This window comes from Sorex fumeus, unplaced genomic scaffold (genome assembly GCF_029834395.1).
Source record: "Sorex fumeus unplaced genomic scaffold, SorFum_2.1 ptg000029l, whole genome shotgun sequence".
NCBI lineage: Eukaryota > Metazoa > Chordata > Mammalia > Eulipotyphla > Soricidae > Sorex > Sorex fumeus.
In genome coordinates this window covers 4,278,836-4,298,594 of record NW_026606086.1, presented here as the reverse complement: position 1 = coordinate 4,298,594, position 19,759 = coordinate 4,278,836, and the positions used below count along the sequence as shown (strand labels likewise).

Below are 19,759 nucleotides of genomic sequence, written 5' to 3'. Positions count from 1 at the left end.
TTCAGGGCGAATTTCTCGGGTGGCAGCTTTATATGACCTGCATGGGAGGGGACACCCAAGTGAGACTCCAGAGACTTCCTGTCAGGGGAGAGCACTGGGCTTTGAGTCACTAAATGCTCACGAGCGTAGGACGCTCACGCTTTTCACGCACGGCTTCCCTGGCCTGGCCCGCGGGACGCCTCCTGCCACTGCCAGCCCGAACTGAACTCAGGATGGGGCCACCCGAGGAAACATGCCCCAGGGCGGCCTAACTGCAGGTCTGTCCTGCTGGCGCGTGCAAGTGCATGCAGTCTATACCGACATTTCAACAAGCCAAGAGGAGCCCAGGATGGGGCTGGAGTGATAGCACAGCAGGGAAGGTGATTGCCTTGCACGGGGCAGACCCAGGTTCGAGTCCCAGCATCCCATATGGCCCCCTGAGCACCGCCAGGAGTAACTCCTGAGTGCAGCACCAGGAGTAACCCCTGTGCATTGCCAAGTGTGACCCCTGTCACTGTCCTCCCATTGTTCATCGATTTTGCTCAAGCGGGCCCAGTAACGTCTCCATTTTGAGACTTGTTACTGTGTTTGCCATATAGAACACGTCACGGGTAGCTTGCCAGACTTTGCCATGCAGGCAAGATACTCTCCGAAAAAGAAAAAGAAAAGTCAAAAGAAAAACAAAAACAAAAACAAAAACAAGATCCCAGGAATCATCTCAGCATGGAAGTTTGCTTGAGGGCGGGAGACAGCTCTGACGGCTTCTTTCCTTGCTGTTTCCTTTCTCTGATTTTTGGGCCAAACCCATCAGTGCTCAAGGCTTATTCCTGGCTCTGTGCTCTGGGCTAATTCTTGGCAGTGACTGGGGGAACCATATGCGGTCCTGGGGACCAAACTCACCCTAACTGCTGCACTGCCTCTAGCTCCAAGTTGGTTCCTTTCAAAAAATCATCTCCTCCACTTTCAACACAAATCCCGACGTGTCTACACACAATCAGCTCCACTGCTGTGGGTCCAGAGAGACGGGTCATCGGGGGCAGCGCACGCTCAAGTCCAGCTGTCTGTTCCTCTGAGCACTGCCCCGTGTGGGCCCTGAGCACTGTGGGGTGGGTGCTGAGAATCATAAAGCAACAACAAGAACTCCTGCATCGGAGAATGTGGGGAGAGAAAGTGACCGACGGAAGAAAAATACTTCTCGGATGCTTTCCAAATCCTAAGCCCCTCGGAACAGCCCGGGCACCAGCGTCTGGAGACAGCACGCCACGGTGGCCGCGGGACCCGGGGCCTGAGCACATGCTGAGATACACGAGGTCGGCAAGACCTCGCATTCCAGCTCAAAGCAGGGGGGCAGCCGCTGGCCCAGGCAGCCTGCACGCAGCTCCTGCACGGGCCTGCCATCGCCCTCGGTCCAGCCACGGGCGCAGAACTGGGGGGTTATGGGGAAGCCCAAGTTCCCCTTGTTTTTCAGATTTCTCTTAATTGTTTCTTCTTGGGTGGGTCACACCCAGCAATGCACAGGAGTCACTCCTGGCTCTGCACTCAGGAATTACTCCTGGCAGTGCTCAGGGAACCATATGGGATGCTGGGAATCGAGCCCGGGCTGAGCCGCGTGCAAGGCAAACGCCCTACCCACTGTGCTATCACTCCAGCCCTCTCCCTTAATTAAATGTTTGATCAGAAGTAAGTGTGTGATGTGAAGAGACTGTGAGCTCCCGGAAGTCCCTCCCCCCCGGAGGCACCCCACAAGCCCCATCTCTCACACCTCCGCACCCCCAACCCCAGCACCTCTGCCAGATCCCTGGAGAGACTTGCAGAAGCACCAGGAGGTAGGGAACCCTCGCACGGGGTGCTCCCGTGCCAGTGAAAGTTCGGAGCAGGAGTCTGGGAGGGGCTGTGTGTGGCATCACCCCCAGCTGCTGCCAGGCACAGCCCCGGTTGGCCCAGGGCCACGGACTGGCCCCACAGAGCAGAAAATCACCGAGATCAGCCCCACAGTCCCTTGGGCACTGCTTACAACTGTCCCCACAAAAGGAAACAACTTAAGAAGTTATCCTTCGGAACAACTTGTAAAAAACAAACCAGAAACACCCCCATAATCATGAAAGAGCAGGAAAACGCTTTGTTGTGTGGAAATGCCTCCATGTGTGGTCCTGTTCTGCTTCCGTGGCCGCTGTCACTGAGCCACGCATTCACCACTGCAGTGACATACACACACACACACACGAACACACACACACACACACACACACACACATACACATACAAGCCATCGCTATCCACTCTGCGATAACCAGCTTGGCACACTGGACAGACAGCACTGTCTGGACTTGGCCAGCACTCAGCAGCTGCAGGCCTCTGTGTCCCCAGAGAAACCCCATGCAGTTAGCTGCATCCCCGTCCTTCCAGACCCGGGCTCTATCCCCAGGGCTGTTTCCCCAGCCCCCGGCCAGGGCCACTCCTGAAGGCGCCGGAGTTACCCCTCTTGCGGCCTGTGGCTCCCTGTTCTGAAGAAAAGACACGAATCACACTGTGGGAAACTTCTCAGACTGTATTCCAGCAGGAGCTACTCCCGGCTCAGTGCTCACTGGACGAGGCAGGAGCGTGGATGGAACCGTGCACTGGCTGTGCGCCTGGCACTAGCCCCATGAGGTTTCCTAGCCCCCACTCAGATCTGAAATGCTACAGAATCTAACATCCGGGGCCAAAGTCCCCTGACCTTGGACCCAGGCACCCCTCAGAAACGCTCTATTCCTCACGCCTCCCTGGGCGGCCCGAGCAGCGGGGCTGCACACCGCATGGCCCTCCTCACAAGGCCTTCACCTCGGTTTCCCCGATGGTGTCCTGGCTCGAGCTCGCTTTAACCTTGGGCTGAAAGTCAGTGCCTGACATTTTCAAGTATTCTGACTTATACACAAATGCCACACCTTTAAAAACAGACACTTTTGAGATTGATTTTACTCAGCTAACCTATTAGTAAATGATGTCGCTTCACTTACTGTTCTGGATGCCATAAATTTCATCGATGAGTCCTTCGTATGTCGGCTGAGTCGCAAGGGGCGTTAATGAATCCACATTTCAATCAAGCAACAAGAGGTTATCAAAAACAGGAAATATTGAATTCTGACTTTCTGTAAACTCTCTCTTCATCCTCATCAGCATATTGGCCACTTGCTGGGAACAAAGTACAGAATCAGGGAGAGCCTTTTTAGCAATGGGCGGATTTTAAAATGAAGCTAAAAGGAGCCCGGAAATCCAAAATTTAAAAATAAGACAGAAAAGAATGGAATAATAAAATAATACAAGATAGGCCCGAGACAGTATGGTGGGTAGGATGCTTGGCTTGCAGGTGGCTGACACAGGTTCAATTCCTGGCACCACATAGGATCCCTCAAACACTGCCAGGAGTGAGCCCCGAGCACTGCTGGGTATGCAGAGGGCGGGAGGAGGGAGAGGGCGAGAGAGGGAGGGAGAGTAGGGATGGAAAAGAAAAGATAAAGAACAGAAAAGAGAAAAGGAAAGAGGGCTGGGAGACAGCAGAGAGGCCAGGGGTCACGCCTTGCACGCAGACAGCCTCAGTTTGGTGGCCCCAGCACAGAGCCAAGAGCACTGCGAGGTGGAGCCCCAAACCCCACCCGTAGGAGAGAGGCCTCCCTTCCCGCCCAGGCTCAGCCTTGGCGCACTCGCCCTTGCTGAAGATCTAGGGGATGGTCCTGGACAGGCCTACAGCGTCATCAGGCCCTTGGCCACGTGGTACAGGCTCGTCTGGTCGCTGTCCAAGTAGCACTCCTGTGGGAGAGGGCCAGGCGCGTGGGCACAGGCTCTGTGAGTCAGCACCGAGGCCTCAAGGCAGCATCTCTACTGGGGGCGAGCACTGCTGGGCGGGCGAGGAAAGTCTGGCCTCCGCATGCCCGCGTGACCACACAGCACAACACGCTGGGCTTGCAGAAGGGCAGGCAGCCTCTCTCACATACAGCAGCGAGTGTCACAGGGGACAGCAGGAGGGCAGCCACGGTCTCGGAGAAGGGCCACAAGGTCCATTTAACACACAGACAGAAAGAAACATCTTTGGCCCAGAAAGAGCAAAGAGCACGCACGCGCCCCCCAGCAGGGTGGTTCAGCAGCGCTGACAGAGCACACACGGTCCCCAGCAGGGCCTCAAGATCACTCCTGTGCCTCAATCCCTTCATCCAGCAAGTGCAGAGAGCAGAGGAGAAAAATCACGCAACGCGCTTCACCTGCACTCCACCTGATGGGGCAGCACTGCTGGTGCCCGTCGCGGGACTCTCTTTTTATTTTTTTTCTTTTTGGGTCACACCCGGCAATGAACTGGGGTTACTCCTGGCTTGTGCACTCAGGAACTACTCCTAGTGGTGCTCCCGGGACCATATGTGATGCTGGGAATCGAACCCACATCGGCCACATGCAAGGCAAACACCCTACCTGCTGTGCTATTGGTCCAGCTCCTCATTGTGGAATCTTTGACACTGTCTAAGGCAGCGGCCAACAGGCGTACACCCCAAAGGCATGAGGACGAGGGGTGCAGACTGAGGGTGGGGTGGAGAGAGAGACCTCCCAGAGAGCCTGGCCCAGAGTGAGCATAACATCCACAAAGATCCCGTAGGATGTCTCTGCCAAGTCTGGGGTGCAGCCTTACACTTCAGTCCAAAACATACTTGTCAGGATGTCCAGAGCGGGAACTGTGTCTGCCTGCGGATAGCTAAGCCGGCTCCTGCCTGGCCTGCCGAGCCCTGAGAACCCAAACAAAACATTCATTTTGAAAAACGGCGTATTACTACAGAGACACTTCTAACAACTCCCACCCGGCGAGGCTCAGGGGATACCCCTGGCTCTGCACTCAGGAATTATTCTGGTGGTGCTTCGGGGACCATATGGGATGCCGGGGATTGAACCTGGGTCAGCTGCGTGCAAGGCAAATGCCCTCCAAATGTATATAGCTCCAGCCCTTGGAATTCCTCTTTAACAGCCACTAGGGTCATAACTGGTGGTGTGTGGGTCCCTCCTGTCCTGAACTCGGGGCTCCCCAGGTGATGTGGGCTCGGGGGCCTTTGTGGTTCAGGGTGGGAGAGAAGGCGTGAATGCAGCATCCACGGGGGGATGTGGGGCCTTTGGCTCCGACCTGTCTCGGGTCTGTCTGTTGGGATGGCCTTGCCCCGCCCACGCAGGGCCACAAGCAACCCTGGGTGTGACCGAGACAGCTCCTATCCTCAGCTGGGCTGACCAAGCCGCTTCCTCAACGCTTCCGCACTGCTGACTGGGAAAGGGAGCAGAGAGGCCGCTCCCAGACCTGCAATGGCTTGGATGGAAGGCGAACCCCTAGTCCTGTCACCACACAGGGGCAGGCAGGCCCCTGTCCTGTCACCACACAGGGGCATGCAAGCCTGTGTCTTGTCACCAAACAAGGCCATGCAAGCCCCTCCCTGCTTCATGACTGGGGTGGGGAGAGACCATCAGGGGAGCCCAGGAAAGTTCTGGATTCCACAGGCTGAAGCCCAGAGACGTGAGCAAACCCACAGGGAGCTGGGTGACAGCAGCCCAGAACCCAAGCGAGCCCCAGGTTCTTTCTCTTAAGGTGCAGCTGAGACCAACATGCCGAGGGGAAAGGGTGCCCGGAAATCTGGTGATGCACCTGCATTCTAGAAAGGTCGTGTCTTGAGACCAGCAGCAGCAGTACCACAAATCAACTCACACGCCCAAGGAATGCAGAGAAAAGCAGTCGCATCTCAAACACACCTGCACAAGCTTCCAATGGCAGAGGGCGCAGAGGGCGCAGACAGGCACTGGGAGCGTTGGGGCCGTGCACGGGTTCAGGCTGACTCCCTGGCTTGGCTCTGGGGGTGACACCTGACGGGGCTTGGGGGACCGTATGGGGTGCCAGGGAATGAACCCGGGTCTGCAAGGGACAAGGCAAGTGCCCTACCCACATTACTATCTCTCTGGCCCGGTACGCCGTTTTTTGAAGACATTATCAAGCCGATGTGTTTCCCCCTTGCATCTTCCCCTTCATTCCAGTATTTATTTTCCCTTTCCCTCCCTTTCTGGCTGAGGCTGAGGGTCGCACACTTTAGGTGGTGGTTACCCACTTGGGGGGGGTCCCCCACTCGGCCTGCCAGAACTCCAGCCATGCCTAATTTTCCCTATTTCCAGTGAAGAATGTGCCATAGGAAAAACAACTGGGTGAAAACTCAAATAAATCAATGCTTTTGGGTCTACAGATTATCTTAAGGGACTCAGCATGGAGAAACCTCACCCCACAGAAGAAAGAGCCAGAGTTCTGGCCCGGGCACCCCTAAGAGCCAACCTGACACTTTGAAAGAGAAATTTTTCAGAAGTGCTCCCTGTCATAAAGATAGTAAACAAAACATATAAAATCATATTTGCAAACAAAAAACAACCTTTCAGAAAGAGACAATATTTAAAAAAGAAAAACTCCGGGGGGCCAGATAGATAGTATAGTGGGAAGGTGCTTCCCTGGCATCAAAGAGTCAAATATGGACCCCTGAGGACCCCTAAGAGTAACCCCTGAGCATCACCAGGTGAGGCCCCATGCAAAAACCAAAGCAAAGCAAACAAATAAATATGTGCTGAAAATAACCAGTAGGAAACAGGCTGGGACGGGCGTGTTGGAGAAACAGAATTTCCCGCACACCCTGCACCCAGACCTGAGGTCACACTGCAGAACCTCAAGAGTTTGAATGAAAAATGTAAGCAATTTTATTTCTTGAAAATGAGAATGTAAGATTAGAGTCTTCAGGTCTTGCCAAGACTCAATCAATGGGAAAGGCGAGTCATGGAAACAAAATCACTCACAAAGGGCTAACTGGAAAAACGCAGTGAGATACTTGACTATTTCTGGCTGGAGCGGCCCTGCCTTCCACTCTCAAAGCTTCCTCCACAGTGAATTCAGGGTGGGACAGGCACAAGGACAAACATCGAACAGCAGCAGAGAAACACCAGAAATAAACACATTAAAGGACAATTAATTTTTGAGAGTTCAGTAAGAGCAACAACAGTTTTAAGCCAATTTGTTGGAACAGGAGGGTCTCCATAAGCAAGCGGAGCAGCGGCCCGAGAGACAGCACAGGGGAAGGTGCTGGTCTTGCACGCAGCCAATCTGGGTTCTAGCACCAGCACCACATATGGTCCCCGAGCATGCGCAGGAGTGATCCTTGAGCACAGAACCAGGAGTAAACCTTGAGCATTGCTGGGTGTGGACCAACTCCCATCTCTCCCCAAAAGGAAGAAACTGGACACTTCCAGGAATCACTAAAATGCCAGTGTGAGTGTCACCATCACAAATGAGGCAGAAACGAGTGTCAAGTTCAAAGGGCAAACACTGAACATACTCTGAAGGCGCCCTCCGACTCCATGGAGAGAAGATCCCCGTCGAAGGGAATGAGGTCCAGGCTGTACTCCTCCCTACGGATGAAGGAGCCCAGCACGCCCAGGTCCTTAAGCCGCTGCGCACACAGCAGGCTACGCCGGGACACAAACAAAATGTGGAAATCTCTTGTGGGGCCACGTCTGTCTTCACTGCAAGAGAAGGACCGTGCGTTGGCCCGAGGCCCCGACGCGAGGACTGCTCCCCAGGGCCCCACCTGTGCCTGACACACAGTGGGCTCTAAAGAGACGCTTATGAGCTAACCCCCCACTACTGACTCGGCCCAAGTTTCGAGTTTTCCTGCTCTCTTGATGTGATGCTTTTTCTGGAAACCGCTGACCTGTGCTCTGCCAAGGGGCAGTGCTGCTTCTCTTGGGCCATTGATGGGACATGAAAACTCTCAGGGTTGGGGCTGGAGCAACAGCGCAGTGGGTAGGGCGTTTGCCTTGCACGCGGCCAACTCGGATTCGATTCCCAGTTCCCAGCATCCTATATGGTCCCCTGAGCACCACCGCAGGTAATTCCTGAGTACAGAGCCAGGAGTAATCCCTGTGCATTGCCGGGTTTCACCCAAAAAGAGGGAAAAAAACCCCAAAAACCTCTCAGGGTTATTGCAATGGACATCTGTTTCTTGCAGAAAAAAAAATGTTTCTATTTAATCAAGCGATGTCTCTAGGAAAATAAATGGTTGCTTCACACCGTGCCCGATCTTGCGCAAATACCCTGCATGCTTTTAAGTCCGTCCGTAGGGGCCACGTCGATCAAAAGTAATGCAGACTGGGCTGGAGCACTTCCTCCATAGATGCTGCAGCATTAAATTTTAATCAGCTTCGTCTGACTTTCCTTATGAAATTTGAGCATATGGTATTCAGTACTTGAAAAAGAACCACTAGCTGTTTTTCTTTTTATAAAAAAATCTGGGTCCTTCTACTGAGACAGGCCGGAGCTTCCTACTGTCCTGAGAGAGAGGGTTTCTGTGGTTTACCCTGCCTCCCCAAGCCCCAATGCACAAAGTTTCCCATTCTCTATTTATAGTTTTTGGGCCACACCTGCAGGTGCTCAGGGATAACTCCTGGCTATGCACTCAGAAGTCACTCCTGGAAGACTTGGGGACCACACTGGGTTCCGAGGATCTATCCTTGTCTGACTGCAGACTATCCTACTCCTGACCCCCCATTCTCCTCCGACACACTCTCACATCTGTCCAAAGATCCACTTCCTAAAGCGCTGGCAAGCAAAGGTGTCCTGATGAGCACTAAAACCACTAGAGGAATGATTCCGTATGGACCATGTATCAGTTCTGAGATACCTAAGCACATTTTCAGCAATTATATCCATCAGTTCTAGCCGGGGTCTGATGAAAAAAATGATATTCTTAACATCCGCTGCTTGCAAGCGGCTTTCTTTGAGTGTGAACATTTTCTCCACCTCATGTTCTGAGGAAAGCACACATAGAAATGGTGAACAGAACCCCTAAAGCTTAGCAGCCGACCCTAACTCAGACATCACTGCAGGCAGCCAACCCTGGTTGGATTGCCGGCCTCCCACACCATCCCCAAACACCAACAAGAGTCATTCCTGAGTGCAGAGCTAGGGGTAAGTCTGAGCACTGCCAGGGGTGGCCCAAATAAAATAGACCAACAACAAAAACTCAGGTGTTCTAACACTCTCACTCCAAAGCACAGTAGACTTTAGTGTTGGGTCAGAGAATGCAGGGGTTAAGGTACATGCCTGACACATGACTGCCAACTTCGCCCCCTGGCACCACAAGGGTCTCAAGCATTGCCATGTGCATCCCAAGAGAGGCCACTAGAGTGGCCTGGGATATCCCTGCCACCACAGCACCAAGCCTCATCGAACTGCTAAGAATCACCTCCAGGAGGTGCCCTGGGACAGTGCTCAGGAGACCCGGGGCCAGGGAGATAGTGCAGTGGGTAAGGTGCTTGCTTTGCATTCAGCTGACCCGGGGTTCTATCCCCAGCACCCCATACTGTCCACTGAGCACTGCCAGGAGTGATCCTGAGTGCAAAGCCAGGAGTAAGTCCTGAGCACTGCCTGGCACGAGCCCCCAAATAAAATTCAAAACCACTTTAGGATAAAAATTTAGATTCCCCAAAGCCAGGTGTATAAATTCAGGCTGAAGTAACCAATCCTGTGTCTGAAAAACTTGGAGCCACATGAAGTAACAATCAGACGACATGCCGCTCCGTCGAGGAGAAGAGGGGGGAGCACACCCACCCTTGAAAGGTCCACTGAAGGCTCCGATGCTGCCCGAGCCCCTGAGCTGCTTGTGCCCATGTAGCCGAGCAAATGCGGTGCCCGCAGCTCTCCTTGAGATGGGGACTTTTGTGCTTTCCTTTCTAATGTTGGGATGTGTGTAGGGGCTCTCTCTGTCTTTGGAGAAGCCCACTGTCTCTCCTGAAATGTTACTCTCTCTCCGCTCGTCCTCTTCCTAAAGGTCACCAAATAAAATGTTTTTTTTTACTTCAAATAAATAAACAAAAGGTCCACAGAAGATAAAACATTTACCACTCATAACAGCGTCAGTGATTCTAAAAACCAGACAGCTCTGCACACCACTTACTCCAGAAGTGGAACATCATATTACTCTTGCTAGAGTCCAGGATGACAGTTTCAAAAAAATAATAATAACCAAAACCTTTTTACCTTTAGAAGTGAGTACTGTGCAATCAAGCCAAACGGTCCTGTGAGATACTCATCCCAAACTATTGCCTGCGGGAGGGAAAATCATCCCATTCTTTTAGTAAAAGCAATTTCAGTAACGGCCAACAGCAAACAACAGTCATTTGCAAACTCTGGACAAACAAAACTTGCAGTTAGCAATAACTGACCACACTCATATTCCGTGGCCTGAAGAAAAACAGTGTCAGGGCAAGGGGTGCTACTGGCCACGGAAGCACATTCACTGTCATCCACAAAGAGTGTGTATGCAGTGTCCTGGGGTCAGACTGGGGTCATGAACCCCGTGGGTGAACTGCCAAGGAAACCGTTCAACACAGCATGTAATAGGCGTCACATAATCCAGCATCAATCAAATGAAAACCTCTCGTGTAGGTATCCCATAGGTATCTTAATTCTGAGAGAGTATTTGGAAAACTGGGACAGTGTCATGTGCCCCTGAGAGAGTCAGGCCTACAGCTGACCTTCGCCTCTACGTAGGCAAGGATGGTGTCACTGAGGGCCAGGACGAATGCCAAGCGGCCTGTGAGCATTTCGCCTGTGCGACACCAGGGTCCTTCTTCCTCATTTGGAGTAACTGATTGCGCGAACCTTGGAGGAACAGGCAGCTGGGAGAAGTGGTACCCGGGGTAGCATGCAGCGCCACCCCGCACACGGGGACAGCGGGGAGTGCCTGGACGCGGGGCTGTGCTCGTCCTGCTGAGATGGACTCGGGTTGCTCCTGTGTTCCTTCCCAGAGCCGAGCCACAGGTGCGCGGAGCGCAACACCCCCTCTCTCGGGGCTGCCGACACTGGGGGGCGCTCCCGGACCCAGAGGCCGCTGACCGCTCCGGCCCTCAGCTTGCTGCCCGCACACATGTCCAGGAACTCGTGCAGCACGTTCGGGTTCACCGCTGGGCCCCGCCACCACGTGAGGCTGCGGTCACGTGAAAAGTGACATCACACCCCCTCATCTCCCTCCATCCCGCTAGGGGCGCTGGGGGTGCCCCACCGAGCCAGGGCACAGGCCGCCGAGACTCAGTGCTCCCCGGGGGCTGTACAGACCCCCCAGGCCCCCAGCAAAGCCGCGGCACAGCGCTGCCTCTACTCCCTCGGAGGGACCCTCCCGGGAAGCTGGGGGCAGGGGGACGAGGGCGCCCTGGCGTCATCTCCCCTGCACTGCCAGCTGGCCTTGCGAGGGCATGTTCCCCATTGCCCCGGCTCCTGGGAGCGGTCTCAGGGGGTCCTCGGGTTCCCCTGGCCATCGCCGGGTCCTGCCCAGTGAGGGACCCACCAGCAGCCCCAGCAGGCCAGTGAGCGGCTCGCTGCGCCCTCTGCTGGCCGCCGTGCGAACTGCACAGGTGCTGGACCCTGCCTGGCGCAGGTGTCCCGGCCCACACGCACCCAACAGCGCCTCGCTCAGGCCCGCGTCCCCGCGTCCCGGGGGTTCCCTGCCCGCCCCTCGGGGGCCGGCCCGTGGCTGCTGAGCCGCAGGAGGTGGGGCTGCCGTGCAGCGGTCCCTGGGGGGCCTCCAGCCGGATGCCCGAGCTCCGTGGCGCCTGGTTGTTTGGCGGGAGCCGGAGCAAGGCTGGCGCCTCCCAGTGGGCGACCCCCGGCGCCCGTCTCCCCGACGCGGGGTGGACCCCAGCCCCTGGCGCCCAGCGAGGCGCACCCCGAGGCCACGTGACCGTCTTTTCTGGGGGCGGGGGCAGCGGCGGACTGGTCGCAGGGAACGCAGGGCGCGCGAGTCCTGGGGCGCAGGAGTCTCAGTCCGGAGGCATCTGTCCGCGGGGCCCGGGCTGTGGAGGCTGCGGCAGGACTGGACGGTGGCCTCGGCATCCGGCCCCTCGGGCGGGGCGGGGACCCCTGGCGTGCGGCACGGGGGGGGGGGGCGGGGTTCTGGTCTGGTGGCGGTGGTATCGGGCTCAGGCTTTGAGCTCCGTGTCTCCCTCGTCGGGGGCGCGGGGCTCCGTGCGGTCTAGGAGATGGGGTCAGCGGCGGTCCGGGCGGCCCGCACATGCCGGCAGGGGACTGTCCCCGCTGAAGCGCCCCCACCCGAGACTCACCACGCACCCCCACGCCTGCTCGGGCTTGCCCTCCACTCCAGGTGGGGAAACTGAAGCTCAAAGGTACGTGAGGCATGTACGGGCTCGGCTTCTTCTGACCCCGAGGTCTGGGGTCTCTCCTGCATCCCCTTCTCCCTGAAGGAGTGGCCGGACCTGTGCCCCCAGGCCGCGGGGGCTGGTCATGGGGGGGGCACTTTCCTCTCCCCACCGAGCCCTGCTGCTGTTGCGGCTGGGTGCGAACCCCCGGGAACCCCCAGCCCACTGGGTCTCCTTGGACCCTCCGGCCACGGACTGCTGGTCGCGGGCCTTGCGGGTCCTCACGGCCCCTGGGGCCTCGACTTCCCTTCCTGTGCCAGAAATCAACCCAGAGAGAGGCCAGTGCACAACTGCCCTAGAACCTACGCTCAATGGCTCCCAGAACTATTGCGGGGGGAGGGTCCCAGGCTTTGATGCTTGCAGAAGTTTAGTGAAATTTTACTGACAGTGAGGGAGAAAAAGTCTTTCTTGGGGGTGGGGGCAGAGGGAGAGGCCCAAATGCCCAGGTGCATTTGCATGGCACATGACCCAACCTGAGTTCAATCCTAGGCTTCCCATAGGGACCCTGAGCTCCACCAAGAGTAATTCTTGAGTGCAGAGCCAGGAGTAAGCCCTGAGCACTACCGGGTGTGATCCAAAATAAGGGTGTTTGCCTTGCAAGCGGCCAACATGGCGACCCGAGTTCTCTTGAGCGCCCGGCAAGCTACCGAGAGTATATCGCCCGCACAGCAAAGCCTGGCAAGCTACCCGTGACGTATCATATTCGATATACCAAACACAGTAACAATTGTCACAGTGGAGACGTTACTGGGCCTGCTCGAGCAAATCAATGAACAGTGTCAGTGACGGGGACCGTTGGGGCCATGCCTGGCGATGCTCAGGGGCCACCCCTGGCAGACCCAGGGGGACCTTATGGGGTGCCGGGATTCGACCCCGAGTCTTCTGCACGCCAAGCAAGTGCCCTGTCTGCTGTAGTGTCTCTGGCTCCCAGACGCTTCTTTTAAAGAATCAAGAACATGGGGGCAGAGAGGCAGCACAGGGGTCTGCGCCACATGGTCCCCAAGCACTGCTGCAGCTGGGATGGCCCCCACGACTCGCCCGCCCAGGCTACAGCAGGGGCTTCAGGCGGGCCCCAGCCCAGAGGGCCCAGGTCACCAAGGTCTCTGTGACCCCAATGCGGAAGCAGAAGAGCCCCCAGCTCTGACCCCAGGGCCCCATGCCCCCTCATCTCCCACCGTCCCGCTAGGGGCGCCGGGGGTGCCCCACCGAGCCAGGACACAGGCCGCCGAGACTCAGCGCTCCCAGGGGGCTGTACAGACCCCCCAGACCCCCAGCAGAGCCGGGGCACAGCGCTGCCTCTGCTCCCTTGGAGGGACCCTCCCGGGAAGCTGGGGAAGGGGGGGACGAGGGCGCCCTGTCGTCATGTCCCCTGCACTGCCAGCTGGCCTTGCGAGGGCATGTCCCCCCCCCCTTGCACCGGCTCCTGGGAGCGGTCTCAGGGGGTCCTTGGGTTCCCCTGGCTGTCGCCAGGTCCTGCCCAGTGAGGGACTGACCTGCAGCCCCAGCAGGCCAGTGAGCAGCTCGCTGCGCCCTCTGCTGGCCGCCGTGCGAACTGCACAGGTGCGGGGCCCTGCCTGGCGCGGGGGTCCCGCCCACCCGCACCCAGCAGCGCCTCCCTCAGGCCACGTCCCCGCGTCCCGGGGGTTCCCTGTCCGCCCCTCAGGGGCCGCCCATGGCTGCGGAGCTGCAGGAGAGGGCGCTGCCCGCGCAGCGGTCCCTGGGGGGCCTCCAGCCGGATGCCCGAGCTCCGTGGTCCCAGGTTGGTTGGCGGGGGCCGGAGCAGGGCCGGCGACTCCTGGCCGGCGACCCCCGGCGCCCGTCTCCCCGCGCGGGGCGGACCCCAGCCCCCGGCGCCCAGCGAGGCGCACCCCGAGGCCACGTGACCGTTTTTCATGGGGGCAGCGGCTGGCAGGCCGCAGGGAGGGGAGCGCAGGGCGCGCGAGTCCTGGGGCGCAGGCTCGGTCCCCCGGCGCGGGGGTCTCAGTCCGGAGGCGTCTGTCCGCGGGGCTGGGTGGCTGTGGCGGCGGCGGCAGCGGCAGGACTGGACAGCGTGCTCGGCGTCCGGCCCCTCCGGTGGGGCGGGGCGGGGCGGGCAGGGGCCCCTGGCGTGCCACGCGGGGTCCAGTCTGGTGGCAGCGTCAGGCACAGGTTTCGGGCTCCGCCTCTCCCTCATCCGGAGGCGCCTGGCTCCACGCAGTCTAGGAGATGGGGGTCAGCTGCAGCTTGGGCGACCCCCACGTGCCAGCAGGGGGCTGTCCCCACTGCAGCGCCCCCGCCCCAGAGTCACCACGCATTCCCACGCCTGCTCGGGGGCACCCTCCACTCCAGGTGGGAAAACCCCCAGCCCACTGAGCCTCCTAGGACCCGCCAACCACAGACTGCTGGTCGCAGGCCCTGAGGGTCCTCACGGCCCCTGGGGCCTAGACTTCCCTTCCTGTGCCAGAAATCAACCCAGAGGGGCTGTGTGTGGCATCACCCCCAGCTGCTTCCAGGCACAGCCCAGGTGGCCCCAGGTCCACGGACTGGCCCCACAGAGCAGAAAATCACCGAGATCAGCCCCACGGCCCCTGGGGCACTGCTTACGACTGTCCCACAAAAGGAAGCAACTTAAGAAGTTATCCTTCGGAACAACTGGTAAAACACAAACCGAAAACACCCCCATAATCATTAAAAAGCAGGAAAACGCTTTGTTGTGTGGAAATGCCTCCATGTGTGTTCCTGTTCTGCTTCCGTGGCCGCTGTCACTGATCCACGCATTCAACACTGCAGTGACATACACACTAACAACACAAACACACACACACACACACACGCCATCGCAATCCACTCTGCGATAACCAGCTTGGCACACTGGATAGACAGCACTGTCTGGACTCGGCCAGCACTCAGCAGCTGCAGGGCTCTGTGTCCCCAGAGAGTTAGCTGTTAGCTGCATCCCTGTCCTTCCAGACCGGGGCTCTATCCCCAGGGCTGTTTCCCCAGCCCCCGGCCAGGGCCACTCCTGAAGGCGCCGGAGTTACCCCTCTTGCGGCCTAGGGCTCCCTGTTCTGAAGAAAAGACACGAATCAGACTGTGGGAAACTTCTCAGACTGTATCCCAGCAGGAGATACTCCCGGCTCAGTGCTCACTCGATGAGGCAGGAGCGCGGATGGAACCGAGTGCTGGCTGTGCGCCTGGCACTAGCCCCATGAGCTTTCCTAGCCCCCACTCAGATCTGAAATGCTACAGAATCTAACATCCGGGGCCAAAGCCCCCTGACCTCGGACCCAGGCACCCCTCAGAAACGCTCTATTCCTCATGCCTCCCTGGGCGGCCCGAGCAGCGGGGCTGCACACCGCATGGCCCTCCGCACAAGGCCTTCACCTCGGTTTCCCCGATGGTGTCCTGGCTCGAGCTCGCTTTAACCTTGGGCTGAAAGTCAGTGCCTGACATTTTCAAGTATTCTGACTTACACACAAAGGTCGCACCTTCGAAAACAGACACTTTTGAGATTGATTTTACTCAGCTAACCTATTAGTAAATGATGTCACTTCACTTACTGTTCTGGATGCCATAAATTTCATGTTCCTAGGAAAGAACATATACAAATGGTGAACAGAACCCCTAAAACTTACCAGCCGACCCAAACTTGGAGTCACTGCAGGCAGCCAGCCTGGGTTGGATTGCTGGCCTCCCACACAGTCCCAAAACACCAACAAGAGTCAATCGTGAGTGCAGAGCCAGGGATAAGCCTGAGCACTGCCAAGGGTGGCCCAAAAAAAAAAAAACAGACAAACAACAAAAACCCAGGTGTTGTAACACTCCCACTTCAAAGCACAGGATACTTTAGTGTTGAGTCGAAGAGTGCAGGGGTTAAGGTACATGCCTGACACATGACTGCCAACTTCGCCCCCTGGCACCACAAGGGTCTCAAGCATTGCCATGTGCATCCCAAGAGAGGCCACTAGAGTGGCCTGGGATATCCCTGCCACCAGAGTGCCAAGCCTCATCGAACTGCTAAGAATCAACACCAGGAAGTGCCCTGGGGCAGTGCTCAGGAGACCCGGGGCCAGGGAGAAAGTAGAGTGGTTAAGTTGCTTGCTTTGCATTCAGCTGACCCGGGGTTCTATCCCCAGCACCCCGTACTGTCCACTGAGCACTGCCAGGAGTGATCCTAAGTGCAAAGCCAGGAGTAAGTCCTGAGCACTGCCTGGCACAAGCCCCCAAATAAAATTCAAAACCACTTTAGGATAAAAATTTAGATTCCCCAAAGGCAGGTGTATAAATTCAGGCTGAAGTAACCAATCCTGTGTCTGAAAAACTTGGAGCCACATGAAGTAACAATCAGAAGACATGCCGCTCCGTCAAGGAGAAGAGGGGGGTGCACACCCTCCCTTGAACGGTCCACTGAAGGCTCCTATGCTGCCCGAGCCCCTGAGCTGCTTTTGCCCATGTAGCCGAGCAAATGTGGTGCCCGCAGCTCTCCTTGAGATGGGAACTTTTGTGCTTTCCTTTCTAATGTTGGGATGTGTGTAGGGGCTCTCTCTGTCTTTGGAGAAGCCCACGGTCTCTCCTGAAATGTTACTCTCTCTCCGCTCGTCCTCTTCCTAAAGGTCACCAAATAAACTGTTTTTTTTTACTTTAAATAAATAAACAAAAGGTCCACAGAAGATAAAACATTTACCACTCATAACAGCGTCAGTGATTCTAAAACCAGACAGCTCTGCACACCAGTTACTCCAGAAGTGGAACATCATATTACTCTTGCTAGAGTCCAGAATGACAGTTTCAAAAAAAGTAATAATAAGCAAAACCTTATTACCTTTAGAAGTGAGTACTGTGCAATCAAGCCAGACGGTCCTGTGAGATACTCATCCCAAACTATTGCCTGCGGGAGGGAGAAGCATCCCATTCTTTTAGTAAAAGCGATTTCAGTAATGGCCAACAGCAAACAACAGTCATTTGCAAACTCTGGACAAACAAAACTTGCAGTTAGCAATAGCTGACCACACTCATATTCCGTGGCCTGAAGAAAAACAGTGTCAGGGCAAGGGGTGCTCCTGGCCACGGAAGCACATTCACTGTCATCCACAAAGAGTGTGTATGCAGTGTCCTGGGGTCAGACTGGGGTCATGAACCCCGTGGGTGAACTGCCAAGGAAACCGTTCAACCCAGCATGTAACAGGCGTCATATAATCCAGCGTCTATCAAATGAAAACCTCTCGTGTAGGTATCCCATAGGTATCTTAATTCTGAGAGAGTATTTGGAAAACTGGGACAGTGTCATGTGCCCCTGAGAGAGTCAGGCCTCCAGCTGACCTTCGCCTCTACCTAGGCAAGGATGGTGTCACTGGGGGCCAGGACGAATGCCAAGCGGCCTGTGAGCATTTCGCCTGTGCGACACCAGGGTCCTTCTTCCTCATTTGGAGTAACTGATTGCGCGAACCGTGGAGGAATGGGCAGCTGGGAGAAGTGGTATCCAGCGTAGCATGCAGCGCCACCCCGCACACGGGGACAGCGGGGAGTGCCTGGACGGGGGGCTGGGCTCCTCCTGCTGAGACTAACTGGAGTCGCCCCCGTTTTCCTTCCTAGAGCCGAGCCGCAGGGGCGGGGAGCGCAACGCCCCCTCTCTCGGGGCTGAGGGCACTGGGGGGCGTCCCCTGCCCCAGAGGCCGCCACCCGCCGCGGGTTTCAGCCTGCTGCCTGCACACTTGTCCAGGAACTCCCGCAGCAAGTTCAAGTCACCCGCTCTAAGGACAGGTGCGCGGCCTTGGCACCGCCCAGCCCCGCCGCCACGTGACGCGTGTGTCACGTGAACATCGTGATGTCACGCCGCCGCCAGAAGCTGAAAGCGCCTGGCGACCCCGCACCTCTTTCCTGTCTGGGGTTCCGCCTCTTGGTTCCGCCCAGCCCAGACCATCCAACCCCAGGTCTGAGGGTCCCGCACGGCCCCGCCGCGGCCCGCGATCCCCCGGGAGCCGAGAACTGGCGTCAGAGACAGCAGCGCTGGTGCTAAGACGTTGGAGCGACCCCTGCCTGTCAGCCCCTGGACACCGCGGGTGGGACGCAGAATATTGGTTTTGTTTGTTTGATTGAAATAAAATAAAGGGAAGGGACCAGAGTGACAGCGGAACGGTTAGGGTGTTTGCCTTGCACACGGCCGACCCGGGTTCGATCCCCAGCATCCCATAGTGTCCCCCAAGCACCGCCAGGCATAATTCCCGAGTGCAGAGCCAGAAGTAACCCCTGAGCACCTCTGGATGTGACCCAAAAGCAAAATAAATAAATAAAAGAAACAAAATAACTAAAGATAAAATTGGTCCTCCTTCCGCTTACTGTGTCTGGCATATCGAACACATCACGGGGAGCTTGCCAGGCTCTGCCGTGCAGGCGAGATACTCTCGGTACCTTGCCGGGCTCTCCGAGAGGGGCAGAGGAATCGAACTCGGGTCGGCCATGTGGGCTGCGTGCGAGGCAAACGCCCTACCGCTGTGTTAGGCAGGATGTAGGGCCTTTACCTACCTCCCGCTTAAATGTCTCACCTTCCGGGGCTGGGGATAGTACAGGGATTAAGGCATTTGCCTGCGGGCGGGATACGCTTCATATGCTTCAGCCCCCGCAGCCCCCCAAAGAACGCTGATGATTAAGGCTCCGTTTGGACCAGGGAGAGGCGCCAAGCTTCGGAAGCTTCTGGAGCGTGGGAGCTGACTCCCACCACAGCTGCCAGGTGAGGCTCTGCTAGCATCGCTCACCAGCCCACTGCACTGCTGCTCGCTCAAAATTTCAAGATTGACTTAAATTTGTTTTTTCTTTTTAAAAATGTTATTTTCTTTGTGAAATTTTTAAATCCTAATGAAATAGAGTTGATCATGGTTGGATTTCAGTCATATCATGTTCCAACACCTGTCCCTTCACCAGTGTACATTGCTCACCACCAATGTTCCCAGTCTCCCTACGCCCCCAGGCAGGCAAGGCACCTCTCTCTCCCTCCTCCTTTCTGCAGTGCTCTCTCTCCACTCCCTCTCTCCCTCTTTTCTTTCTCCCCCTCTCTCTGACACACGCCTTTTGGTTTACAATACAGGGGGACCTTATGGGGTGCCGGGATTCGACCCCGAGTCTTCTGCACGCCAAGCAAGTGCCCTGTCTGCTGTAGTGTCTCTGGCTCCCAGACGCTTCTTTTAAAGAATCAAGAACATGGGGGCAGAGAGGCAGCACAGGGGTCTGCGCCACATGGTCCCCAAGCACTGCTGCAGCTGGGATGGCCCCCGCGACTCACCCGCCCAGGCTACAGCAGAGGCTGCAGGTGGGCCCCAGCCCAGAGGGCCCAGGTCACCAAGGTCTCTGTGACCCCAATGCGGAAGCAGAAGAGCCCCCAGCTCTGACCCCAGGGCCCCATGCCCCCTCATCTCCCACCGTCCCGCTAGGGGTGCCGGGGGTGCCCCACCGAGCCAGGACACAGGCCGCCGAGACTCAGCGCTCCCCGAGGGCTGTACAGACCCCCCAGACCCCCAGCAGAGCCGGGGCACAGCGCTGCCTCTGCTCCCTCCAAGGGACCCTCCCG

General features: G+C 57.0%; 1 protein-coding gene across 1 annotated transcript in view; it reads right to left on the bottom strand.

Moving 5' to 3' along the window:
- Positions 1 to 3,699: 3,699 nt before the first annotated feature.
- Positions 3,700 to 19,759, bottom strand: part of LOC130024606 (CAP-Gly domain-containing linker protein 1-like) — a 58,437-nt gene continuing 42,377 nt past the window's right edge. Inside the window, 1 exon segment of the mRNA XM_056115312.1 lies at positions 3,700 to 3,765. Within this exon segment, the coding sequence (XP_055971287.1) occupies positions 3,700 to 3,765 (66 nt within the window).